Source organism: Phocoena phocoena, chromosome 3 (genome assembly GCF_963924675.1).
Source record: "Phocoena phocoena chromosome 3, mPhoPho1.1, whole genome shotgun sequence".
NCBI classification, from domain to species: domain Eukaryota; kingdom Metazoa; phylum Chordata; class Mammalia; order Artiodactyla; family Phocoenidae; genus Phocoena; species Phocoena phocoena.
The window spans coordinates 170,606,781-170,633,112 of NC_089221.1; the positions used below are offsets into that span (position 1 = coordinate 170,606,781).

Below are 26,332 nucleotides of genomic sequence, written 5' to 3' on the forward strand. Positions count from 1 at the left end.
CCCCCTGTGGTTGCGATAAACGAATGAGAAATTAAAAGATCCCCTCGTTTAAAGCCTTATAGTTTAGGAAGCTTGGTGAGTCACTAAAGAAAAAGCAGGTGATACAGGGGGACCCCCCACCCCGCGACCAAGGGCGGGGACTCTGGCCGGGACCCTGGGGGAGGGGCGTGGAGAACCCCGGCCCGCGTCAGCTTCCAGCTGGTTCCTAACGGTTCGAACCAGCCCCTCGCAGTCTCCGACCCGGTCAGCGCACTCACCATCTCCGCCCCGCTCCGGACTCTGCCGGAAGTCCTTCCCGCGACCTGGGCAGGTGAGAGCGATGGGGAAGATTAACCTCGGGCTGCGCGGGGTAGCCCACCAGCACCACTGCCGGCCGAGAACGGCCCCCTACATGGACTGGGAGCGTGCCCGCCCCCAGGCCCTGATTGGACGGTGTTCCGGGCCCCGCGCCCTGGTTGGATAGAATTGGGATTCCCTGCACTCTGATTGGACGGTTCTCCAGGTAATCCCTCCCCATGGAGACTCTGATTGGGTAGTTTTCCGAGGCACGCACCCTGATTGCACAGCGCTTCGGGCACCACTTTTGGAGCCTCTGAGGATAGTGCTACAGGCCCCGGTGCCCCTGATTGGGCAATTTGAGTGTCTGCACCGACCCTGCCTGGGAGATGGGCGGGGGCAGGGATCACGTGGAAAAGCCGGGCGGAAACGTGGATTCTCAGCTTCTGCCCTGTCTTTGTCCGGTCTTCTACCCTGGACGCGGAACTGCCTGCCCGGGATGTGGCCTCCGAGCAGAACTCGCTCCAGGCAGGTCGGACTTGGCGTAAGCCCGCAGTTCGACGGCCCCTCTTCGTCCTCCTTTCTGGTCTTGGATGTCCTGACCCAGTTTCCACGCGGAGCACCCCGTGTTTGGAGGCGGGACTGGACAGGACGCGGGAGACTGGTGACTTCCAGGGTCAGGGGTGGACTTGGGGCTTTAGGGACCACGACCTCTAGTATATCAGCACCTATACTGAAAATTAATATCACTGTGTCTGAGTTTTCTGGGAAACCGTATTTTTTCCACTTTGGTCTCGAAATCTGATTTCTTTTTTTTTTTAATGCACTTAGATCTGATTCTGGTTTGCTTCTATAAGATTTCATTTCTATCATTTTAGCGTATGATCAGGATTTTTCTTGTCAATGTTCCCATTTATATTCTTTGTCCTTCCCTCCGTTATTTTCTCTATTATTTTTCCTTTGTTTCGCCGCGCGGCTTGAAGGATATTAGTTCCCGGACCAGGAATGGAACCCATGCCCCCTGCAGTGGAAGCGCCCTGTCCTAACCACTGGACTGACAGGGAATTCCCTTCCCTCCGTTATTTTGTTTAAAATCTGTGCGGAGGCACCCCTACTCCCCCAGCTTCTGTTGCCATAGGTCTGCAGGGGTCCAACACCACCCTCTCTCCATTCTGCAGATCTAATCCATCAATTAAAAAATCAGTGACATTTTCCCTGTAAGAAAACATCCCCTCCTCTCTCTCCCCACAGTCGGACATCTCGTGTTCTACTCCTTGTTCTCAGTGTAAAGGTCTGTCTCTCACGTGACCTTTTGAGGAGTCTCCCCGGAAGCATCATCTCTCCTTTTGTTAATTGCTCTAATAGGAGTCTCTCTTGCATTTATACTCCCCATTTTCTGTGAGTTTATTTGGTGCTTATTGTCTGTCTCCCCGACGTAATTTCAGCACTATTGGAAAGGAGTCTGTGGCCTTATTTCACAATCTTAGCTGCTAGAGACACTGCCATTATTATTATTATTACTAAATTTTCTCTGAGCGATTTTAGGCAATGACTGACGGGCCAGGCGGCGACTCACTGAAGGTGTTTGAGAGCAGGAAGTGAAGAGGAACTGATATCAGTAGGACTTCCGAATGAAAGGAACAACCAAGCAAAACAAATACGTCTACTTTCACCTCAATTATTTATCATTGCTTTAATCTGTAATAAGGTCATGTCAGAATAGACAATGAGCCCTATAAAGGATAGGAATAAATATTGTGATTGGAGGTGATAGCATTGCTTTCTTGAGAAACTAAAGATGAAACAACTATATAACTGTTAGAACTATTGGCAATTTACTAGTTACTGATTAAATATATATTATTTACATAATAAAATACATTATTGGACTAAAATTGCATTTTCTGGGAAACTATATATTAGATATTGCAAGATAGGCTTAATGCCATGTGCAGGATCCATATAAGAACATTTAAAAATGTTTCCTGATGAAGTGACAAAGGTGTCACCTTCATGGATATATAAATAACATTGTTGGATTGAAGACTCCTCAGTTCAAAGATGCAGGTCTCTCTAAACCTAGCCATAAAATTTAGAGAAATTTCCAACCAAATTTGCATCAAGAAGTACTTTATGCCTCATAATAAGATAATTATGAAAGAATTTCTGAAAGTAGTGCAAGGAGTAGGTAGGCAAATATATATGAAGAATGAGGAAGAACTTCTGATCAGATCACCAGTTAAAATAACAAATGAGTACAAATAATTGAAATGGCCCTCAGAAACAAGGAATTATCTGACTCAAAATAACAATAGTGCCATTGTTGAGAAATCTTGGAATGAACATATACGCCCTTGAGAGTCTATAAACAGACAAAAGAATATAATAAAATACTGTATATGATGATTTATGGCAAGAGATGATTCAATCTCAGCCCTCTTTCTACTACATCCACATAAATTCCAAATGAGATAAAGATTTAAACTTAAAAAAAGAGGGACTTCTCTGGCAGTCCAGTGGTTAAGACTCCACGCTTCCTCTGCAGGGGCACGGGTTCTGTCCCTGGTTGGGGAACTAAGATCCCACATGCCGCAGGACATCTAAGCCTTTGTGCTCTAAAGCCCGTGAGCCGTAACCAGAGAGCTTGTGTGCCACAAGTACTGAGCTTGCATGCTCTGGAGCCCATGTGCCACAACTAGAGAGAAGCCCATGCTGCAACAAAGAGTCTGGGCGCTGCAATGAAAGATCCCATATGCCACAAGGAAGGTCCCACGTGCCGCAACGAAGACCCAATGCAGCTTAAAAAAAAAACAAACTAAAAGAAAACATCAGTAAGTATTTCTGTATACTTAGGGAGTGAAAGTCACGACATCCAAAGAAAAACTATAAATAGAATGATGACAAGATTTGAAAAAATAAAAAAGTAAAAACATCATAAATGATAAGATGAAAGATACAATAACTTGGAAATGTTTTCAATGCTGTCATAGCAAAAAATGGAATATCATTAATAATCTTTTTTTTTTTGGCTGCATTGGGTCTTCGTTGCTGCGCAGGGGGCTCTCTGCATTTGGGGCGAGCGTGGGCCACTCTTCTTGCGGTGCACGGGCCTCTCATTGCGGTGGCTTTTGTTGCGGACCACGGGCTCTAGGCACACGGGCCTCAGCAGTTGTGGCTGGCGGGCTCTACAGCGCAGGCTCAATAGTCGTGGTGCACCTGCTTAGTTGCTCCGTGGCATGTAGGATCCTCCTGGGCCAGGGCTTGAACCCGTGTCCCCTGCATTGGCAGGTGGACTCTTAACCACTGCGCCACCAGAGAAACCCTAATTAATAGTTTTAAAGGCGCTTATAAATCAGAAGCAAAATGTTGAAGTCCAAGAAAAATGTGCAAAGCCTGTGCACAGAAACTTACAAAATCATAAATTACAAAATGCCCTATAAAAATAACGAAAATAGATTACTTCCTCAGGCCCAGGATGGATTGTAGAAATAGATACACTTACTAACCACTAAAATTACCATTGTGGTTTCCTTGAGGCATATTGTTGGGGAAAGGTCAAAGAGATGCTTCTAGAACTGTTCCTTAAGATAGTAAGCCTGAAGCAACACCTCACTCATGGAGGAATTTCAGAAATTAGTATTGCCATCAATATACTGAGAGATGCAGGGCCTGTTTTTTTAACTACCTTTTCTTTCATTTGAATGGTTGTTATAAAACTATGGAGGTTGAGTTTGGAATATCACAATCTTTTTTTTTAAGGTTTTTAATTTTATTGAAGTATAGTTGATTTACAATGTGTTAATTTCTGCTGTACAACAAAGTGATTCAGTTATATGTATATATACACACACACACACACACACACACACATTCTTTTTCATATTCTTTTCCATTACGGTTCATCACAGGATGTTGAATACAGTTCCCTGTGCTAGACAGTAGGACCTTGTTTATTTTATCACTGATACATTATTATTGACTAAAGTCCATGCAGGCTAGTGCTGGAGTTCCAACCTCAAAATACAACCATATGTATTTTAATTGGCAAACAACCTGATACCTTATGAACCACATACACCCAAATCTGGTCATATGATTTAAAACCTATTGGCAGCAGAAACATCTCATCATCCTTCTGGGCAACACCTTGGACTGTTGGGAGCTTCTAGATTCAGCCACCCATAACGGAGGCTTTAATTGTGCCAGTTAAGTCCAATGATGGCAGATTCAGAGAGGCTGCCATCACCCTTGCTAGCTGTGCCCCTTGATTTGAAAGGTATTTGCAAGTCAAGCTCCCAGACCCACAATTGCCATTGAATTCTGCAAGTGGCTCAGCCACTATGGCTCTACCATAGAGCCACAAAAATTGGATGCACGTCAACCCAAATGGGTATCCACTGGGAAAGGATATCCCAGTGCCATATCACCCTGGGCAACATGGCCCTAGAACCAAGCTCTCAGGAAGCTGCAGGATTCATCATTTTAAAAGAATGTTTATGGGATTTCTCTGGCGGTCCAGTGGTTAGGGCTCCATGCTTCCACTGCAGGTGACACGGGTTCGATCCCTGGTAGGGGAAGTAATATCCCACATGCCCCATGGTGCGGCCGAAAAAATAAAAGTATGTCTAATAAAAAACTATACTTAGGGCTTCCCTGGTGGCGCAGTGGTTGAGAGTCCACCCGCCAGTGCAGGGGACACAGGTTCGTGCCCCAGTCCGGGAAGATCCCACATGCCGCGGAGCGGCTGAGCCCGTGAGCCATGGCCGCTGAGCCTGCACGTCCGGAGCCTGTGCTCCGCAATGGGAGAGGCCACAGCAGTGAGAGGCCCGCGTATCATCAAAAAAAAAAAAAAAAAACTATACTTAAAGAGAAACTTTATTCACAAAGATTGTTGCAACAGGGCTGAGGCTCGGATCTCAGCGATGTGTCAGCCTGTCCAGCCACAAAGAAAAGGGCTTTTCTCGTCTGTGTGAGGAAGGGAGGAGGAAAATTGGGCGAGTGAGGGCGGTGCGTGGACTGCGGGTCAGTGTGGCTGGACTGGACAGGGCTCCCTGGGTGGCCTATTCTCTGGAGAAGCTGACCAAGGACTTGCTCTGAACCTCAGGGTTGCTCAGACGTGGGGGCGACCCAACGATACCCCCCCTCCTGTGGGGAGGGAGCCTGATGCTGTGGGGTAAGAAATGGGACACAGAGAACTTGGTCAAGCCCAGATATGCGGACGGGTCAGGAGGGCGGTAGGTGTCAAGGGTCACACGTCAAACCCGGCCGGATCTTGCCTTACAGGCGAACGTTTCTTTGTTCTTAAAGAAAGGGCACAGACACATGGTGACCTTTGATCCCGGGTCGACAATTGACCCTGGAGGTCACCAGCCTCTCCCGGCCCATCTTGTCCAGTCCCGACTCTGGACAGGGGTCTCTCCGCGGGGAAACTGAGTCAGGACGTCCCGGTCCGGGTCCGTCTGCCCGGGAACAAGTTCTGCTGCGAGCCCACGGCCCCGGGCTCGAAAACCGCACTTCTGCCCGGCTTAGGGACCTGACCAACGTCCCAGCTTATCACTGAGGCCTTAGGGACTATAACACTGTCCAATCAAGGGAGACGGGGGCGGGGCCCGGGAAATAATCAGAAGCGCTAGGGTGGAGCCCGTGAAACTGGGCGGAGGGACGGGGAGGGTCTGAACAACTGTCCAATCAGAACCCAGAAGCTTGTCCGCGCACTATACATTCAGATCCCTCAATAGGGTGAGTGCCAGGAGTACCGTCCAGTCAGAGCGCCCGTTCCCGGAGAACAATCCAATCAAGGATTGCGGGGGCCGGTTCTGGAGTCCTTTTCTAACGGGCGCCGGGGGCGGGTCACGGAGTAGCGTACACTCATAAGCCCCGGGGAGGGGGAGTGCTTGGAGCAGCGCCCAATCAGAGGGCGGAAGCCCGGAGCTCCGTCCAATCAGGGTCCGGGGTGGGTGCCCTCTCAGCCCTCCCAGCCCTCCCAGCCCTCCCCGCCTTCCCAGCCCGCGCAGGCGTCGCTCTCGGTGCATCTCGGCGCGCTTGCGCACCTGCGGGGCGCGGACCCAGGTGTCCAGTGTCTGTGGCTGTCACCGGCCCAGATTGCAGGGCCGCGGGAGGACGCCCTGGACACCCAGGACCTGGACGGAGATGGTGAGTGCGCGGGCCGGGGCCAGAGACCGGAAGGGGCTGATTAGGACCGCCTGGGAGCTGAGGCAGGCCTGGGTCTTCCGCGCCCGCTCCCCTGGATTCCGACCCGAGTCTCCCCCTCGGCCGCGGGGTGGGGTCCCGGCGTCCTGTCTTTCCCGTCCTCTCGTGGGGGGCGGGGGAGTCCCGACCTGAGTGTGCGTCCCTTGGGGGTCCCAGGGAGGACCAGGTGACCCGGGCAGTGGTCAGGGGCGGGGGTGAGGGAACGCGCCGTGACCTGACAGATAAAGTCAAACCCTTATTGGGTAAGGAGAGACTTTATTCCCGTTAAAAAACAAAATTCAACTGAGTACCTTTTGAAGCTCTTACGTCTGTATGCAACAATTCATGAATCTGGCAGCTTCCCATCCAGCATATCTATAAGGGCGCTGCCAGGAGCTGTACGGAATGAAAGTCTTCCATAGGCAGAGGGAGCGGGACAAAGAAAGTAGCAAAAAGTGGATTGTCTGTGACCAGGTTACTCTACGGAGAGCAGGGGTCTGTCAGGCAGATCACTTCACTGTGCTGACCAGGTAATTCTTGACTGACTGGTTTCAGATTCCGTTTCTGGGAGAGGCTGAAACTGTAATTAAGTCTCTGTTTGGTGATTTGGGACTTAGCATAACTGATTCCGTTTGGGGCTGTGGTCTTGTTTTTAATATTCCAAAGATTTGGAATAGGGACAGGGCTCGGATACCACAAATGTTCCAGGGTCTCAGACTAAATAGAAAAGGGCTATGGGTGAGGAGGGTGAGAGCAAGGCTGTTTGACAGAATGGGGCGTCCCTGTGGTCAGCGCATTCTCAGGCCGGGGTCGGGGAGGGGGGCCGGGGGGGAGGGTTTGCTCTGCAGCTCAGTGCTTCTCAGTGGGGGGCGGGGGGAGGGAGTGGTGACTCAAGGTCAGGGGCCTGTGGGTAGACAGGAGCCTAAGTAAAGTTTGGGTAAGAAATGGGTAATTGTGAACACTGGGTCAAGCCAGTGTCAAATAAAATTCCAAACTTCCTAAAGGCAGACTTTCATTCCAGTGATTTCCTGCAGGGGAGAAGGGTCTGCTGCACGAGGCACAGGGGGCTCTGCAGGAAGGGGGATATCTGACCCCAAGATCTGCAAGCGTCTCAAGAGTTGGGCAAAGAGTTTCTCTTACACAGAGGCTTAAACACCACCAGGAGGGACCAGGTGTGATGCTCGGATAGCAGATCCCTGAGGCCAGCCTGTCCTTAGGGGTCTGTCGGCTGGCTGCGGTGAGGCCAGGTCAGGGGGAAGGAGAGGAGCTGAACCAAACTTTGGCCAACAAGCATTTGTTCTGCTTGGCCAGTGGGGGGAACAGTTCCGCTGATGAGGTGGAGATGGGACTTTGAGGGGACTGCGTCTGGCCTCATTCTGGATAAACAGGGGGCCTCCGTGTGAGTCTTATCTGAGTCAGGTGGGGCACGGGGGTGGTTTCTTGCAGCCTGCCGTTTTCCAGAAGAGCAAAGGGTGGGGGGGTCCTTTCACCTCCCATCGAAGTTTCCAGGAGCACAGGGCTCAGGGAGGGTTCAGCATTGTCCCCTGACACCTGTGAGCTGCCTCCTCTGGGTCCAGCTCAGCACTAATAGCTTCCCCTGATCCAGCTTCCGGTTTCAGCAAGTGTAAAATTCCGCATTCTTTCTGCCTGGTTTCTTCTCCTTAGTGAGGGTAGTAAGCGTCTCAGGTCTTTGCCCTTTCCTGCTGACTTGTATTATTCTGGGCCTTTGGGCCTTAACCAGAGATGCCTCTGGGGAGAAGTGTCTCAGTACAGAAAATGTTTTCTCTTCCATTAGAATTTCAGGAAATGCAGGCAGTCCCACCCCTTCGTGTGAAATGGGTGGACATACTGATTAAAAAGATTCATAGGAATCATAGTGACTCTTCCATGCAGGGTGCAGAGTTCTGACACTGTCTGATTCTTGTCTACTTCCTGTTATTAGCTGGTCAACAGAGATGAATGGAAATTCTGTGAAATGTGACCAGTGCTACTGAGACTTGCTCACTTCTGATTAGATGAGTTACAGCTCGTCATCATGAGGATATTAGTGAACTGATGCCTGTCTTCTGAAAGGGATGAGCAGTAACCAGTAGCTCAAACCATAAAAGTGCCCTAAAATTTCCCTCTCCTACATTATCCATGAACACAGGAGGAAGCAGTGATCCTGCAGGTTCTCATTTACACACTGCTGGGGTCTTTGTCTCCTGTAAATGACCCACAGTGCTTGAAGTAGATGCATCACCTGGGGCGGGGACAAGCTGAGCCTATGAGGGAGGTGAAGGAAGGTGCTCTGGGCCCTTGCTGCCACCCCTCCCCACACATGTGGCCTCCAGACTGTAGAACCACCACAGAAGGAGGTGTTTATGGCATGAGCATGGGGTAGGGGATCCACCTGCAGAAGGGCTGGGGGTGGTTTGTCAGCCGAGGTTTTGTTGTCCTCAGCTGTTTCCTGACCTTTGCTTTTGGCCTCATCCAAGGAGTTGGTGGATTGAGTGTGATGTGTGCACCCTGAGTGAGTCTGTGAAGGTCAGACGTGAGGAAGGCTCCTTGGGCTCAGCTGCTGCTGAGAGGGTCGATGAATTAGAGAGTTTCTCTGGGTCAGAACTTCAACTTGAGCGTTTCCTCCTGGGTGAGAATTGAGACCCAGAGGACGGAGCATTCCTACACTTAGGTGGAGCTCAGTCCTTCCCTCTGCCCTGGGGGTACCCATCCAGCTCGGATGGCTTTGACCTTCTGACTTGGGGTTTCCTTGTGCACCGTGGGCAGCAGGCCGCTGATCTGAGCGGCTCACACTTGGCTGCGCTTCCCCTTTGTGTCCTCCTCAATACAGTGTTCTGCCCTGTGACTCAGCGTGAGTACTGAAGACTTTTGTTCCGTTACTTGAAGGTGTAGATATTTATTCCCTTGGTCAGTTGGTAGCGCTTCCCAGTGAGCGGTCCCCAGAATGCCGATCATGCTGGTCTTTTTGGTATTCTTTGCAGCTTTACACCTGTCCCTCATCACCAAGCAGCGTTTTGATTTTGCTTCCGCTGAATCTGCAATAAGTGAATATGACCCGTACCGCACCAGTACTGGCACACTGGCACACTGTAGAATGCTTCTACATGGTTCTTGGCCCCAGTCTGTTTCACATGTGCTGGTTTCAGAGGAAGGGAGTCACCAGGTGGTATCCTCCATCCAGTTCTGTGGGGCTTGGGTTGTCTCATGGTTAGTTTTGATTTATCAGCAGTGCTATTATTTATACTCCTTGATTTTTGTCTCCAAATGCCAATGCAATATAAATTTTGTACATGTGGAAGAAAAAATGAAGGATTGTAGATTATGGATATTTTCAAAATACTAGGAAGTGTGGATGGATGGCTGGAGTCTAGTGCTGATTCTACGCCATTTCCAGCACTTGGAGTATTACTGACCAGGGTTCTTGGACTTGAATCAACAGAAGTTGATAAGAGGCCAGACAAGAAATTCCAATCAAGGCTTTCTTGGCGCTCCTGCGGCAGCAGGAGGGAGCGAAAACAAGCAACAGGTTTCCTTGCTCACTCTCTGAGGAGGGGGTGAGGATGAGCTGCGTTCTCTTATATTGGGTGGGGGGTACTCTAGTCCAGCAGCTGTGCCGGAGGGGTGGCTTGCGTGGTGTGCCCACCCCCTTGGTGGTGCTGTGTGCCAGGTGCATGGGCAATACCCTGCTTTTGCTCCGGACTCCTCAGAAATGGCAGTTGGATTTTTTGGTCTTTTTGTATCTTCTTGTTCCTAATTTGCCCCAAGCCTGCCGTGCAGTTTTTTTAGTCCCTTATAGTCTCTTTGTATCTTGTTGCTGGAGGAGATGGTTGTCCAGTTGCAGGCACTGCAGCAAAGCTTCCCAGGTTCCAGCCTGGCTCAGGAGTATCCAGCTTAATTTTGTCCATCATAATATGCGAAGTGGGATCTCCTTGTGATTGTATATTGGTTTCTACTGTTAACCATTGGGGTTGAGCACTTCTTATAAGTGGTGTTCGTCTTCTGTGAAATAGTTTTCAGTCATTTTCTCACCTGTAATTCATTTGTATATTTACTGATTTATTATACTTTCTTTACATACTCTGGACATTCAACCTTTTTCATTTCTCGGTATGGCAAATATGTTCTATCAGATTGTGGTTCATCAGTTCTCTCTATTCTATTTGATGGACACGTCTTAACTTTAATAGACTTGACATTCGCCATCTTCCTTTGTAGCTTACTCTATTTTTCCTCTATAAGAAAACTCCCCTGATTGTCGAATCATAATGCATTTTCCTGTAACTTCTCAGTGTGTTCTACTTTCGTCTCTCATAGTTAAGCCCACAGTGAATTGGTTATTGTACATGCACTTATAAGGAAAAAGATTTCTTATTCCCCTGTAGATATCCAGTGGTCACTGCCCCGTCAAAGTGTCATCATCTGGCCCCTGCCCAGCATCAAGTGCTCTGGCGTAGATCCACGTGCTGAAAACATGTGGGTCTGTTTCAATGTGTTGTGGTTTTTTTCCATTGGTGTATCTGTCCATCCCTCTGTTAACACCATCCTGTCCTAATCACTGCAGCTTAAGAAGTTTCAGTGTCTGTTAGGGAAAATCCCACCACCTTGTTCTGTAGAAAGTCTTGGCTATTTTAGAAGTTTGTCTTCCATTTCAGTTTTTAAAAGTAGTTTTTATTAAGTTCACACAAAACAGAAAAAACCCCAGACCAAAACCCAAAGCAAACCTTCAGTGGAATTGAATATCCAGTGGAATTTTCTTAAACCCTTGACCTGTTTGGGAGAAGCTGACGTCATGGTGACATCAAGTCCCCTTACTGAGAATGTGCCCATCTCTCCATTTATTTCATTTTACTGTGGGGTCGTTTGATAACATTTTGGACTTTATCCACAAATCAGCTTATATCCTTAGTTAGACATAATTTAGGACTTAAAGAAAATTAGTTTTGTAGCAATTAGTTTTAAAGATCTAATATTTAAATTTTTTACTTTTTTTTTTTTTTTTTGGCTGTACCGTGCAACATGTGGGATCATAGTTCCCCAACCAGGGGTCAAACCCTCACCCCCTGCATTGGAAGCATGGAGTCTTAACCACTGGACTGCCATGGAAGTCCCGAAAATTTTTACTTTTCAATTGCTTGTTTCTAGTGATTCAGAATACACCAAGATTTATTTTTATGAGTTTGTATACTGGAAACTTACTAAAAATCTCATTCTGTGATTATTTTCGTATTCTTTTGGGGCGTGACATACACAAACATTTGAGCAATGAATAAAGGTAAATGTTTTCTTCTATTACAATATTTTTTTTCCTGGTGAAACTTACTCTATTAGTGTCCCCTATTAACAGTTTTTTAAAATCAAGCATGTACTACAGGTCAGCATTAGAGAGATTTCTGTGTCTATTATTATTTAGAGATCAGGGTGATAAATACATTTGAATACTTGAAAAGATTCTCTGAAAAGAAACAAAACTTGGAATGTGGTTTTATGACAAACCATTTAGAAGACCTCAGTTATTAAACAACTAAAAACACAGAACACAAAAAAAAAAAAAAAAAAAAAAAAAAAAAAAAAAAGAGGGCTTCCCTGGTGGCGCAGTGGTTGAGAGTCCGCCTGCCGATGCAAGGGACATGGGTTCGTGCCCCGATCCGGGAAGGTCCCACATGCCGCGGAGCGGCTGGGCCCGTGAGCCATGGCCGCTGAGCCTGTGCGTCCGGAGCCTGTGCTCCGCAACGGGAGAAGCCACAACAGTGAGAGGCCCGCGTACCACAAAAAAAAAAAAAAAAAAAAAAAAAAAAAAAAAAAAACACAGAACACAGATTTCCTTGGTGGTCCAGCAGTTAACACTCCACGCTTCCAATGCTGGGGATGCGGGTTCAGTCCCTGGTCGGGGAACTAAGATCCCACATGCCACGCAGTGCAGCCAAAATTAATTAATTAAAAGAAAAAATAATAATAAAAACACAGAACAGAAGATAAACAGGCATTTACCAACCTCATTGTCTCCAGCACATGACATGTGACATATTAAGGCATCTTTTGCTCCCATCCTGGTATATGCAGGTTAAGAGACAGGCTTTAAATCGGAACCAGCACTTCTGCTCAAATGCATTGGGAAGATTTGTTTTTTATATTCTCCCATTCCACACACTCTGAAAGCTTTCGTGATGAAGCACATCTTGACCCAGAGCAACCCAGTGGTGTACACAGATATCTGTTTAGTAAAGAGGAGCAGTTCCCCGTTGAACAGTAGGAAGGAAGGAAAAGAAGATTATGTAAAAAAGTTCCAAGACTGGTATTTCAGTTGCTCTCAAGAAATTTATGCTTCAGTGATAAGGAGATAGATGAGATGAAGACTTGATTGACGATGAGATTCCATTAACATGGATCCTCCTGGGGAAGAATTGTTCATTGGTATTTTGCTGCATTGGGATGAGAGTTTGAAAATCACTTCATACGCCTTAAAAAACAAAAATCACATCCACTAGAATAAGATCATTTAACTTAATACTGATTATTTATTATTTCCCGTATTTGACCATTTTCAAAGCTCAACAGGCTCCATAAAGTACATAGAAGAGTGACCTGTTCACCTGTTTTTTTTGTTTTTGTTGTTGTTGTTTTTTGCGGTACGCGGGCCTCTCACTGTTGTGGCCTCTCCCCTTGCGGAGCACAGGCTCTGGACGCGCAGGCTCAGCGGCCATGGCTCACGGGCCTAGCCGCTCCGTGGCACGTGGGATCTTCCCGGACCGGGGCACGAACGAACCCGCGTCCCCTGCATTGGCAGGCGGACTCTCAACCACTGCGCCACCAGGGAAGCCCATGTTCACCTGTTATTAAGGCAGGTGTGTGAAAATAGTGTACTAGAACTACATCTTTCATGAACTGTCAGCTTGCAACATTTATTTATTTGTTTGTTTGTTTGTTTATTTATTTATGGCTGCATTGGGTCTTCGTTGCTGCGCACGGTCTTTCTCTAGTTGCGGCGAGCGGGAGCTACTCTTCATTGTGGTGCACGGGCTTCTCACTGCAGTGGCTTCTCTTGTTGCGGAGCATGGGCTCTAGGCACGTGGGCTTCAGTAGTTGTGGCTCACGGGCTCTAGAGAGTAGGCTCAGTAGTTGTGGCACATGGGCTTAGTTGCTCCGTGGCACGTGGGATCTTCCCGGACCATTGCGGTGGCTTCTCTTGTTGCAGAGCGTGGGCTCTAGGTGCGCGGGCTTCAGGAGTTGTGGCACACGGGCTCAGCAGTTGTGACTCGCGGGCTCTAGAGAGCAGGCTCAGTAGTTGTGGCCCACGGGCTTAGCCGCTCTGCAGCATGTGGGATCTTCCCAGACCAGGGTTCGAACCCATGTCCCCTGCTTTGGCAGGCAGATTCTTAAGTACTGCGCCACCAGGGAAGTCCCTCATGAAGCATTTTGAACCCAGTTTCCTTTTTTCTTTTAAAGATTTATTTATTACTTTCTTACTTTATTTATTTTTGGCTGCGTCAGGTCTTAGTTGCGGCATGTGGGATCTTTTGTTGTGGCTCTCGGGCTCTTCGTTGTGGTGCTCGGGCTCCTCTCTAGTTGTGACGCACAGGCTCTAGGGCGCATGGGCTCTGTAGTTTGTGGCACGTGGGCTCTAGTTGAGGCGCATGAGCTTAGTAGTTGTGGCTCGTGTGCTCTAGAGTGCAGGCTCAGTAGTTGTGGCGCGTGGGCTTAGTTGCCCCGTGGCACGTGGAATCTTAGTTCCCTGGCCAGAGATTGAACCTGCGTCCCCTGCATTGTAAGGTGGATTCTTTACCACTGGACCACCAGGGAAAATCCCCCGTTTCCTTTTGAAAGGACGCTCTTTCCTTGCTTTCAAGTCTGAGGGCAAATCATCACATTTAGGGCCAGTTGTGTTTAAAGACTTACGATTATAGAAGATATATGTTGGTCTCTGCCCCTGGCTCCTGACACCCCTCTAACCTCCTGGGTCATAGAAGTGCCTTTTGTTCTAATGAGGTGACTCTGGGCTCATGGATGCCTCCTGGATGAGGTCAGGTCACTGGAAAGACAAGTCATAATAAGAAGCTTGGAACTCTCAGACCCACCCCCCATTCTCTTAAGGAAGAAGGGCTGAAAATGGACTTAATGACCATTCCTGCCTCTGTGATGAAACCTCCACAAAATCCCAGTTGTTTGGAGTTCAGAGAGCTTTTGGGTTGGTGACCAGGGGTAGGTGTGGGGAGGGTGATGCCCAGAGAGGGCATGGAAGCTCCGTGCTGCTTCCCACATTCCTCACCCTACTTGTCCCTTCATCAGGATGTTTGTATGTATCCTTTATCGCATCCTTTATTAAACTGGTGAACGTGGGTAAGCGCTTCCCTGAGTTTTGTGAGCCACTCTGGCAAATTAATGGAACACCAGGAGAAGGGGTCATGGGAACCTGTGATCTATAGCTGGTAGGTCAGAAAAAGCACAGGTGACAGCCTGGTCTTGAGACTGGTGTCTCAAGTGTGTGTGCGTTTGGGCATTGAGGTTAGTCTTGAGGGACTGAGCCCTTAACCTGTGGGATCTCTCCAGGTAGAGTGTATCAGAACTGAGTGAAAGCATGGGAAACCCAGTTGGAGTCACAGAGAATTGCCTGGTGTGGGGAGAAACCACCACACATTGGAGACCAGAAGTGTCTGAAGTGAAGTGTTCTCTGTGAAGGTAAAGAGACACACAGGGAAGAAACACACAGTAGGGAAAACTGATTTTTTTCCCCAGCACAGAAGAAGGAAAAACTACTTTTCCCTCTACGAGGTTTCACCACATCATCAACCCAGCCCGTCCCCGGGGAGGTTCTCCTTGCTGACTCCGTGTATCTGCCAGCTCTCGATTCTAGGCTTTTGAAAGTGGTTCTTTTTGCTTACTTGATGCAGCTGTAATAGGAGTTTCAACAAGGATGATAAGGCTTATGGATGGTGCAACGTAATGGGCGGACTCTTCTCTAGGAATTGTCCTTGGCAGATACAGACAATACCTAGGTGGTGGCAGTTCCTAAATGAGCCTGGCTGACCTGCTCTGCTTTAAGCTGGCACGTGGAGGAGTCTGGGGCCATGTTTCTATTCAGGAAGCCTCTATTATTAAGGTAGCTTTGGGATCACCATTTTCACTCTGTTGTATTGAAAGGAGACCAGGGACTTCCCTGGTTGGCACAGTGGTTAAGAATCCACCTGCCAATGCAGGGGACACGGGTTCGGGCCCTGGTCCGGGAAGATCCCACATGCCATGGAGCAACTAAGCCTGTGGGCCACAACTACTGAGCCTGCGCTCTAGAACCCATGAGCCACAACTACTGAGCCCACATGCCACAATTACTGAAGCCCACACGCCTAGAGCCTGTGCTCCGCAACGAGAGAAGCCACTGCAGTGAGAAACCCGTGCACCACGATGAAGAGTAGCCCCCGCTTGCCACAACTAGAGGAAGCCCACACGCAGCAACAAAGACCCAATGCAGACAAAAATAAATAAATAAAATAAATAAACTTATTAAAAAAAAGAGTTACAGATGTAGAAAACAAACTTATGGTTACCAGGAGGTAAGGGGAGGGAGGGATAAATTGGGAGATTGGGGTTGACATATACACACTACTATAGATAAAATTAGCTAATAAGGGCCTACTGTATAGCACAGGGAACTCTACTCAATCCTCTGTAATGGCCTATATGGGAAAAGAACCTTAAAAAAATAGAGTGGATATATGTTTATGTATAACCGATTCACTTTTCTGTACACCTGAAACTAACACAACAGTGTAAATCAACTATACTCCAATCAAAATTTAAAAAAGAGGGCTTCCCTGGTGGCGCAGTGGTTGAGAATCTGCCTGCCAATGTAGGGGACACGGGTTCGAGCCCTGGTCTGGGAAGATCCCACATGCCGCGGAGCAACTGGGCCCGTGAGCCACAACTACTGAGCCTGCGCGTCTGGAGCCTGTGCTCCGCAACAAGAGAGGCCGCGATAGTGAGAGGCCCACGCACCGTGATGAAGAGTGGCTCCCGCTCGCCGCAACTAGAGAAAGCCCTCACACAGAAACGAAGACCCAACACAGCCAAAAATAAATTAATTAAAAAAAAAATTTTTTTTTTAAAAATTTTTTTCCCTTGTGATGAGAACTCTCAGGATTTACTCTGTTAGCTTTCATGTATAACATACAACAGTGTTAATTATATTAATCATGTTGTACATTACGTCCTAGTGCTTATTTAACTTGTAACTGGAAGTTTGTACCTTTTGACCACCTTATCCACTTTCCACTCCCCCAACCCCTTGCCTCTGGTAACCACAAATCTGATCTCTTTTTCTATGAGTTTCTTTGTTTCTTGAAGTATAATTGACCTACAGCACTGTTAGTTCCAGTGCACAAAATAGTGATTCACTATTTCTGTACATTACAAAATGATCACCACTGTAAGTCTAGTTACCAACTGTCACCATGCAAAGATATTATTATTGATTATATTCCCTACACTGTACATTTTATCCCAGTGACTTATTTATTTTATAACTTATAAAGGAAGTTGTTACCTTTTTAAAATTAAATTTATTTATTTATTTATTTTTGGCTGCATTGTGTCTTGGTTGTAGCGCGGGCTTTCTCTAGTTGTGGTGAGTGGGGGCTACTCTTCGTTGCGGTGCGCAAGCTTCTCATTGCGGTGGCTTCTCTTGTTGCGGAGCATGGGCTCTAGGTGCGCGGGCTTCAGTAGTTGTGGCTCGTGGGCTCTAGAGTGCAGGCTCAGTTGTTGTGGCGCATGGGCTTAGTTGGTCCGAGGCATGTGGGATCTTCGCGGACCAGGGCTCGAACCCATGTCCCCTGCATTCGCAGGCAGATTCTTAACCACTGTGCCACCAGGGAAGCCTGGAAGCTGTTACTTCTTAATCTTCCTCAACTATTTCAGTCATCCTCTCAACCCCTTCCCCTCTGGCAACTGCTATTTGTCTGTGCATCTCTGACTCTGTTTTGTTATCTTTGTGCATTTGTTTTGTTTTTTAGATTCCACATATAAGTGAAATCATATGGTTTATGTCACAAATGGCAAGATGTCTTTATTTTTTATGGCTGAGTAATATTATATTATATATATATATATATATATCCATATCCATTCATCTATCAGTGGACACTTAGGTGGCTTCCATATCTTGGCTATTCTAAATAATGCTTCGATGAACATAGAGGTACCTGTATCTTTTCAAATTTGTGCTTTTGTTTTCTTTGGAAAAATACCCAGAAGTGGAATTGCTGGATTGTGAGGTAGTTCTATTTTTAATTAAAAAAATGTTTTTTAATTGGAGTATAGTTGATTTGCAATGTTGTGTTAGTTTCAGGTATACAGAAAATGAATCAGTTATAAATATACATATGTCCACTTTTTAAAAAAGTTCTTTTCCCGTAGAGGCCATTACAGAGTATTGAGTAGAGTTCCCTGTACTATAGAATACATTTTTAATTTTTTGAGGAAACTCCATACTGTTTTCCATAGCAGCTACATGAAGTTGCATGCCCACCAATAGTGCACAAGGGTTCCCTTTTCTCCACATCTTCACCAACATTTGTTACCTGTTTTCTTTTGCGGTATGCAGGCCTCTCACTGTTGTGGCCTCTCCCGTTGCGGAGCACAGGCTCCAGACGCACAGAGTTAGCAGCCGTGGCCCACGGGCCTAGCCACTCCGCAGCATGTGGGATCTTCCCGGACCGGGGCACGAACCTGTGTCCCCTGCATCGGCAGGCGGACTCTCAACCACTGTGCCACCAGGGAAGCCCCACTTGTTTTCTTTTTGATAATAGCCATTCTGACAGGTGTGAGGTGATATCTCTTTGTGGTTTTGATGAGCATTTCTCTGATGATTAGTGATGTTGAGCACCTTTTCATGTGCCTTTGGGCCTTCTGTGTGTCTTCTTTGGAAAAATGGCTGTTAAGGTCCTCTGCTTATTTTTCAATTGAGTTGTTTGTTTTTGTCTGAGTTGCGTGAGTTCTTTATATGTTTTAGATATCAATTCCTTACTAGACATATCATTTGCAAATGATATGTCATTTTCCCAGTCAGTAGGTTGCCTTTTCATTTTATTGGTGGTTTCCTTCACTGTGCAAAAGCTTTTTAGTTTGATGTAGTCCCATTTGTTTATTTTTGCTTTTGTTTCCCTTGCCTGAGGAGACATATCCAAAAAATATTGCTAAGACCTGTCCAAGAGCATCAAGCCTATGTTTTCTTCTAGAAGCTTTATGACTTCAGGTCTTATATTTAAGACTTTAATCCATTTTGAGTTTGCTTTTGTGTATGGTGTGAGAAAGTAGTCTGGTTTTGTTTTTTTGGTTTTTTTTGCATGTAGCTGTCCAGTTTTCTACTTATTAAAGAGGCTATCTTCCCCCCCGTCCCCGTTGTATGTTCTTGCCTCCTTTGTCATATATTAATTGACAAAAAAAGTGTGTGTTAATTTCTGGGCTTTCTATTCTGTTCCATTGATGTATGTGTCTGTTTTTGTGCCACTGCCATACTGTTTTCATTCCTGTAGCTTTGTTGTATAGTTTGAAATCAGAGAATATGATACCTCCAGCTTCATTCTGAAAATTGTTTTGGCTATTTGAGGTTTTTTGTGTTCCCATACAAAATTTGGAAGTGTTCATTCTAGTTCTGTGGGAAATGCCATTTGTATTTTAATAGGGATTGCCTTGACTCTGTAGATTGCTTTCAGTAGTATGGTCATTTTAACAATATTTATTCTTCTAATCAATGAGAACAATAAATCTTTCCATTTCGTTGTGTCATCTTCAGTTTCATCAGTGTTTTATAGTTTTCTATGTACTGTTCTTTTACCTCCTCAGATTTATTCCCAGGTATTTTATTTTTTGATGCAGTTGTAAGTGGAATTATTCTTAATTTCTCTTTTTGATAGTTTGTTGTTAGTGTTTAGATACTGAACAGATTTCTGTATACTCATTTTATATCCTGCAACTTTACTGAATTCATTTAATCTAACAGTTTTTTTTGTGCGTGTGGCATCTTTAGGATATTTTCGTATAGTATCATGTCATCTGCAAACAGTGACAGTTTTATTTCTTTCTTTCCAATTTGGATTCCTTTTATTTATTTTTATTGTCTGATTGCTGGGGCTATGACTTCCAATACTGTGTTGATTAAAAGTGGCGAGAGTGGGCATCCTTGTCTTGTTCCTGATCTTCAAGGAAATGTTTTCAGCTTTTCACCATTGAATATGATATTGGCTCTAGGTTTGTCATATATACCTTTATTGTGTTGAGGTATGTTCCCTCTATACCCACTTTGTTGAGAGTTTTCATCATACACAGATGTTGAATTTTGTCAAAAGCTTTTTCTGAATCTACTGAAGTGATCATATGATTTTTAATCTTCAATTTGTTAATGAGTTCTATCACGTTGACTGATTTGCAGATGTGGAACTATCCTTGCATCTTTGGGATAAACCCCACTTGATCATAGTGAATGATCCTTTTAACGTATTGTTGATTTTGGTTTCCTAGTGTTTTGTTGAGGATTTTTGTGTCTATGTTCATTAGTGATATTGGCATGTAGTTTTCTTTTTGTGTGTAGTATCTTTCTGATTTTGGTATTAGGGTGATGCTGGCCTCATATAACGATCTGGGAAGCATTCCTCTTCAATTTGTTGGTATAGTTTGAAAAAGATAGGGATTAAATCTTCTTTAATTGTTTGATAGAATTCATCTGTGAAGGTACCTGGTGCTGGACTTTCATTTGTTAAGAGGGTTTTTTTTGTTTTTTGTTTTTTTTTTAAATTACTGATTCAATTTCATTACTAGTAACTGGTCCACTCATGTCTTATGTTTCTTTTTCTTTTCTTTTTTTTAAAAAATATTTATTTGGCTGCCCCAGGTCTTAGTTGCAGCATGCAGGATCTTTGTTGTGGCATGTGGGATCTTTAGTTGCAGCATGTGGGATCTTTTAGTTGCGGCATGCAGGGTCTTTAGTTGCAGCATGTGGAATCTATTTCCCTGACCAGGGATTGAATCCAGGCCCCTTGCACTGGGATCAAGGACTCTTAGTCACTGGACTACCAGGGAAGTCCCTCTTATATTTCTTTCTGATTCAGTCTTGAAAGATTGCACATCTAGGAATTTATCCATTTTTTTATTAGTGTGTAATTGTTTGGCGTAATCTCTTATGATCCTTAGTATTTCTGTAGTTTTGGTTATAATTTTTCCTCTTTCTTTTCTGATTTTATTTATTTGGGCTCTCTTTTTTTTTTCTTGATGAGTGGGCCAAAGGTTTATCAATTTTGTTTATCTTTTAAAAGAAGCAGCTCTTCATTTCATTGATCTTTTTCCTTGTTTTTCTTTAGTTTCTATTTCATTTATTTCTGCCCTGATCTTTATTATATCTTTCCTTTTACTAACTTTGGATTTTGGTTGTTATTCTTTTTCTGGTTTCTTTAGGTGTAAGGTTAGATTGTTTATTTGAGGTTTTTCTTGTTTCCTGAGGTAGGATGTGTCACCGTGAACTTCTCTCTTAGAACTGCTTTTGCTGCATCCCATAGATTTTTGAAACATTGTGTTTCTATTTTCATTTATCTCCAGGTATCTTTTTATTTCCTCTTTGATTTTTTCAATAAACCATTAGTTGTTTAATAGCATGTTGTTTACCCTCCACATTTTTGTGGGGTTTTTGCTGTTCTTTTCTTATATGTATATATATATAAGAATATATTTCTCATACTGTTGTGGTTGGGAAAGATGCTTGATATGATTTCATTCTTCTTAAATGTATTGAGACTCGTGGTCTAGCATGTGATGCATCCTGGAGAATGTACCATGTATACTTGAAAAGAATGTGTATTCTGCTGCTCTTGGATGGAATGTTTTAGATATAAAAACTCTAGTGTGTGTGTGTGTGTGTGTGTGTGTGTGTGTGTGTGTGTGTAATTTAAAGTCCATCTGACCTAATGTGTTGTTTAAAGCCAGTGTTTCAGTACTGATTTTCTGTCTGGATGATCTGTCCATTGATGTATGTGGGGTGTTAAAGTCCCCTGCTATTGTGTTACTGTCAGTTTCATTGTTTATGTTTGTTAATATTTGCATCATATATTTAGGTGCTCCTATGTTGGGTGCATATATATTTACAAGTGTTATATCTTCTTGTTGGATCGATACTTTTTTCATTAAATAATGTCCTTCTTTGTCTCTTGTTACAATCTTTGTTTTAAAGTTTGTTTTGTCTAAGTATTGCTATTCCAGCTTTCTTTCTGTTTCCATTTGTTTGGAATCCCTTTTTCCATCTCCTCACTTTTAATCTGTGTATCTTTAGATCTGAAGTGAGTCCCTATGGGCAGCATATATATGGGTCTTGGTTTTGTATCCATTCAGCCACTTTGTGTCTTTTCTTTTTTTAATGATTTTTTCTTTCTAACTGATATTTCTTCATTTAAAAAAAAATGTAAAAATCTCACCAGAATGTGAGTCATTCTTTTTTGTTCATTTGTTAATTTTTTTAATTTTATTTTTTATACAGCAGGTTCTTATTAGTTATCTATTTTATACAAATCAGTGTATATATTTCAATCCCAGTTCATCTCATCATCACCCCCTGCCCAACACTTCCCCCCTTGGTGTCCATACGTTTGTTCTCTATTTGTTTCTCTATTTCTGCCTTGCAAACGGGTTCATCTGTACCATTTTTCTAGATTCGACATATATGTGTTAATATATGCTATTTGCTTTTCTTTTTCTGACTTACTTCACTCTGACAGTCTCTAGGTCCATCCACGTCTCCACAAATGACTCAATTTCGTTCCTTTTTATGGCTGAATAATATTCCACTGTATATATATATGTACCATATCTTCTGTATTCATTCATCTGTCAGTGGGTATTTAGGTTGCTTCCATGACCTGGCTATTGTAAATAGTGCTGCAGTGAACACTGGAGTGCATGTATATGCCCAGTAGTGGGATTGCTGGGTCATATGGTAATTCTTTTTTCAGTTTTTTAAGGAACCTCCATACTGTTCTCCATAATGGCTGTATCAATTTACATTCCCACCAACAGTGCAAGAAGGTTCCATTTTCTCCACACTCTCCCCAGCATTTGTTGTTTGTAGATTTTCTGATAATGTCCATTCTAACTGGTGTGAGGTGATACCTCATTGTAGTCTTGATTTGCATTTCTCTAATGATTAGTGATGTTGAGCATCCTTTCATGTGTTTGTTGGCCATCTGTATATCTTCTTTGGAGAAATGTCTATTTAGGTCTTTTGCCCATTTTTGGATTGGTTTGTTTGTTTTTCTGATATTGAGCTGCATGAGCTGCTTGTATATTTTGGAGATTAATCCTTTGTCAGTTGCTTCATTTGCAAATATTTTCTCCCATTCTAAGGGTTGTCTTTTCATCTTGTTTATGATTTCCTTTACTGTGCAAAAGCTTTGAAGTTTAATTAGGTCCCATTTGTTTATTTTTATTTCCATTTCTCTAGGAGGTGGGTCAAAAAGGATCTTGCTGTGATTTATGTCATAGAGTGTTCTATGTTTTCCTCTAAGAGTTTTATAGTGTCTGGCCTTATATTTAGGTCTCTAATCCCATTTTAAGTTTATTTTTGAGTTTGGCGTTAGGGAGTGTTCTAATTTCATTCTTTTACATGTAGCTGTTCAGTTTTGCCAGCACCACTTATTGAAGAGGCTGTCTTTTCTCCATTGTATATTCTTGCCTCCTTTATCAAAGATAAGGTGACCATATGTGCATGGGTTTATCTCTGAGCTTTCTATCCTGTTCCATTGATCTGTATTTCTGTTTTGGTGCCAATACCATATTGTTTTGATTACTGTAGCTTTGTAGTATAGTCTGAAGTCAGGGAGGCTGATTCCTCCAGCTCTGTTTTTCTCCTTCAAGTTTGCTTTGGCTATTTGGGGTCTTTTGTGTCTCCGTACAAAATCTTAAGATTTTTTTGTTCTAGTTCTGTAAAAAATGCCATTGGTAATTTGATAGGGATTGCATTGAATCTGTAGATTGCTTTGAGTAGTATAGTCATTTTCACAGTACTGATTCTCCCAATCCAAGAACATGGTATATCTCTCCATCTGTTTGTGTCATCTTGATTTCTTTCATCAGTGTTTTATAGTTTTCTGAGTACAGGTCTTTTACCTTCTTAGGTAGGTTTATTTCTAGTTATTTTTTCTTTTTTTGCTGCAGGGGTGAATGGGGATTGTTTCCTTAATTTTTCTTTCCGATCTTTCATTGTTAGTGTATAGGAAAGCAAGAGATTTCTGTGCATTAATTTTGTATCCTACAACTTTACCAAATTCACTGATTAGCTCTAGTAGTTTTTCTGGTGGCATCTTTAGGATTTTCTATGTATAGTATCATGTGATCTGTGAACAGTGACAGTTGTACTTCTTCTTTTCCAATTTGAATTCCTTTTATTCCTTTTGGTTCTCTGATTGCCATGGCTAGGACTTCCAAAACTATGTTGAATAATAGTGGCGAGAGTGGGCAACCTTGTCTTGTTCCTGATCTTAGAGGAAATGCTTTCAGTTTTTCACCATTGAGGATGATGTTTGCTGTGGGTTTGTCATATATGGCCTTTATTATGTTGAGGTAGTTTCCCCCTATATTCACATTTTCTGGAGAGTTTTTATCGTAAGTGGGTGTTGAATTCTGTCATAAGCTTTTTCTGCATCTATTGAGATGATCATATGGATTTTATTCTTCAATTTGTTAATATAGTGTATCACATTGATTGATTTGCATATATTGAAGAATACTTGCATCTCTGGGATAAAATCCCACTTGATCATGATGTATGATCCTTTTAATGTGTTGTTGGACTCTGTTTGCTAGTATTTTCTTGAGGATTTTTGCATGTGTATTCATCAGTGATGTTGGTCCTGTAATTTTCTTTTTTGTGTAGTATCTCTGTCTGGTTTTGGTATCAGGGTGATGGCGGCCTTGTAGAATGAATTTGGGAGTGTTTCCTTCCTCTGCAGTTTTTTTGGAAGAGTTTTGAGAACGATGGGTGTTAGCTCCTCTCTAAATGTTTTGATAGAATTCACCTGTGAAGCCATCTGGTCCTGGACTTTTGTTTGTTGGAAGATATTTAATCACAGTTTCAATTTCATTACTTGTGATTTGTCTGTCATATTTTCTATTTCTTCTTGGTTCAGTCTTGGAAGGTTGTATCTTTCTAAGAATTTTTTTTTTTGGCTGTGTTGGGGCTTCGTTGCTGCATGTGGCCTTTCTCTAGTTGCGGCAAGCAGGGGCTACTCTTCATTGCGGTGCGCGGGCTTCTCATTGTGGTGGCTTCTCTCGTGGAGCAGGGCTCTAGGCCACGGGCTTCAGTAGTTGCGGCATGCGGGCTCAGTAGTTGTGGCGCACGGGCTTAGATGCTCTGCGGCATGTGGGATCTTCCCGGACCAGGGCTCAAACCCGTGTCCCCCTGCATTGGCAGGCAGATTCTCAACCACTGCACCACTAGGGAAGCCCCTCTTTCTAAGAATTTGTCCATTTCTTCCAGGTTGTCCATTTTATTGTCATAGACTTGCTTGTAGTAGTCTATTATGATGCTTTGTGTTTCTGTGGTGTCTGTTGTAACTTCTTTCTCATTTCTAATTTTATTGATATGAATCCTCTCCCTCTTTTTCTTCATGAGTCTGGCTAAAGGTTTATCAATTTTGTTTATCTTCTCAAAGAACCAGCTTTTAGTTTTATTGATCTTTGCTATTGTTTTCTTTGTTTCTATTTCATTTATTTCTGTTCTTATCTTTAGGATTTCTTTCCTTCCACTAACTTTGCGTTTTGTTTGTTCTTTCTCTAGTTACTTTAGGTGTAAGGTTAGATTGTTTATTTGAGATTTTTTCTTGTTCCTTGAGGTAGGATTGTAATTGCTGTAAATTTCCTTCTTAGAATTGCTTTTGCTGCATCCCATAGGTTTTGGATCATCATTTTTTCATTGTCATTTGTCTCTACCTATTTTTTGACTTCCTCTTTGATTTCTTCAGTGATCTCTTGGTTATTTAGTAGCGTATTGTTTTAGCTTCCATGTGTTTGTGTTTTTTACGGTTTTTTTCCTGTAATTTATTTCTAATCTCATAGCTTTGTTGTTGGAAAAGATGCTTGATGACGACTTCAGTTTTATTAAATTTACCAAGGCATGATTTGTGACCCAAGATGTGATCTATCCTGGAGAATATTCCATGTGCACTTGAGAAGAAAGTGTAATCTGCTGTTTTTCAGTTGGAATGTCCTATGATATCAATTAAATCTGGTCTGTTGTGTCATTTAAAGCTTGTGTTTCCTTATTAATTTTCTGTCTGGATGATTTGTCTATTGGTGTAAGTGAGGTGTTAATGTCCCCCCCTAATTTTGTGTTACTGTCGATTTCCTCTTTTATAGATGTTAGCATTTGCCTTATGTATTGAGGTGCTCCTATGTTGGCTGCATATATGTTTATAATTATTATATCTTCTTCTTGGATTGATCCCTTGATCATTATGTAGTGTCCCTCCTTGTCTCTTGTAACAGTCTTTATTTTAAAGTCTATATTATTTGCTATGAGTATTGCTACTCCAGCTTTCTTTTGATTTCCATTTGCATGGAATATCTTTTTCCGCCCCCTCACTTTCAGTCTGTATGTGTCCCTAGTTCTGAAGTGTGTTTCTTATAGGCAACATATATATGGGTGTTGTTTTTGTATCTGTTCAGCCAATCTGTGTCTTTTGGTTGGAGCATTTAATCTATTCACATTTAAGGTACTTATCTATATGTATGTTCCTATTACCATTTTCTTAATTATTTTGGGTTTGTTTTGTAGGTCCTTTTCTTCTCTTGTGTTTCCCACTTAAGAGAAGTTCTCTTAGCATTTGTTGTAGAGCTGGTTTGG

The 26,332-nt window shown here is 43.7% G+C and overlaps 1 protein-coding gene across 1 annotated transcript in view; it reads left to right on the forward strand.

The window, feature by feature from the left end:
• Positions 1-319: 319 nt before the first annotated feature.
• The window catches only part of LOC136120448 (zinc finger protein 77-like), a 31,968-nt gene continuing 5,955 nt past the window's right edge, over positions 320-26,332 (forward strand). The window contains exons 1-3 of the mRNA XM_065873858.1: positions 320-454; positions 6,282-6,429; positions 9,447-9,533. Of these exons, the coding sequence (XP_065729930.1) occupies positions 320-454; positions 6,282-6,429; positions 9,447-9,533 (370 nt within the window). The remainder of the gene's footprint in view (positions 455-6,281; positions 6,430-9,446; positions 9,534-26,332) is intronic.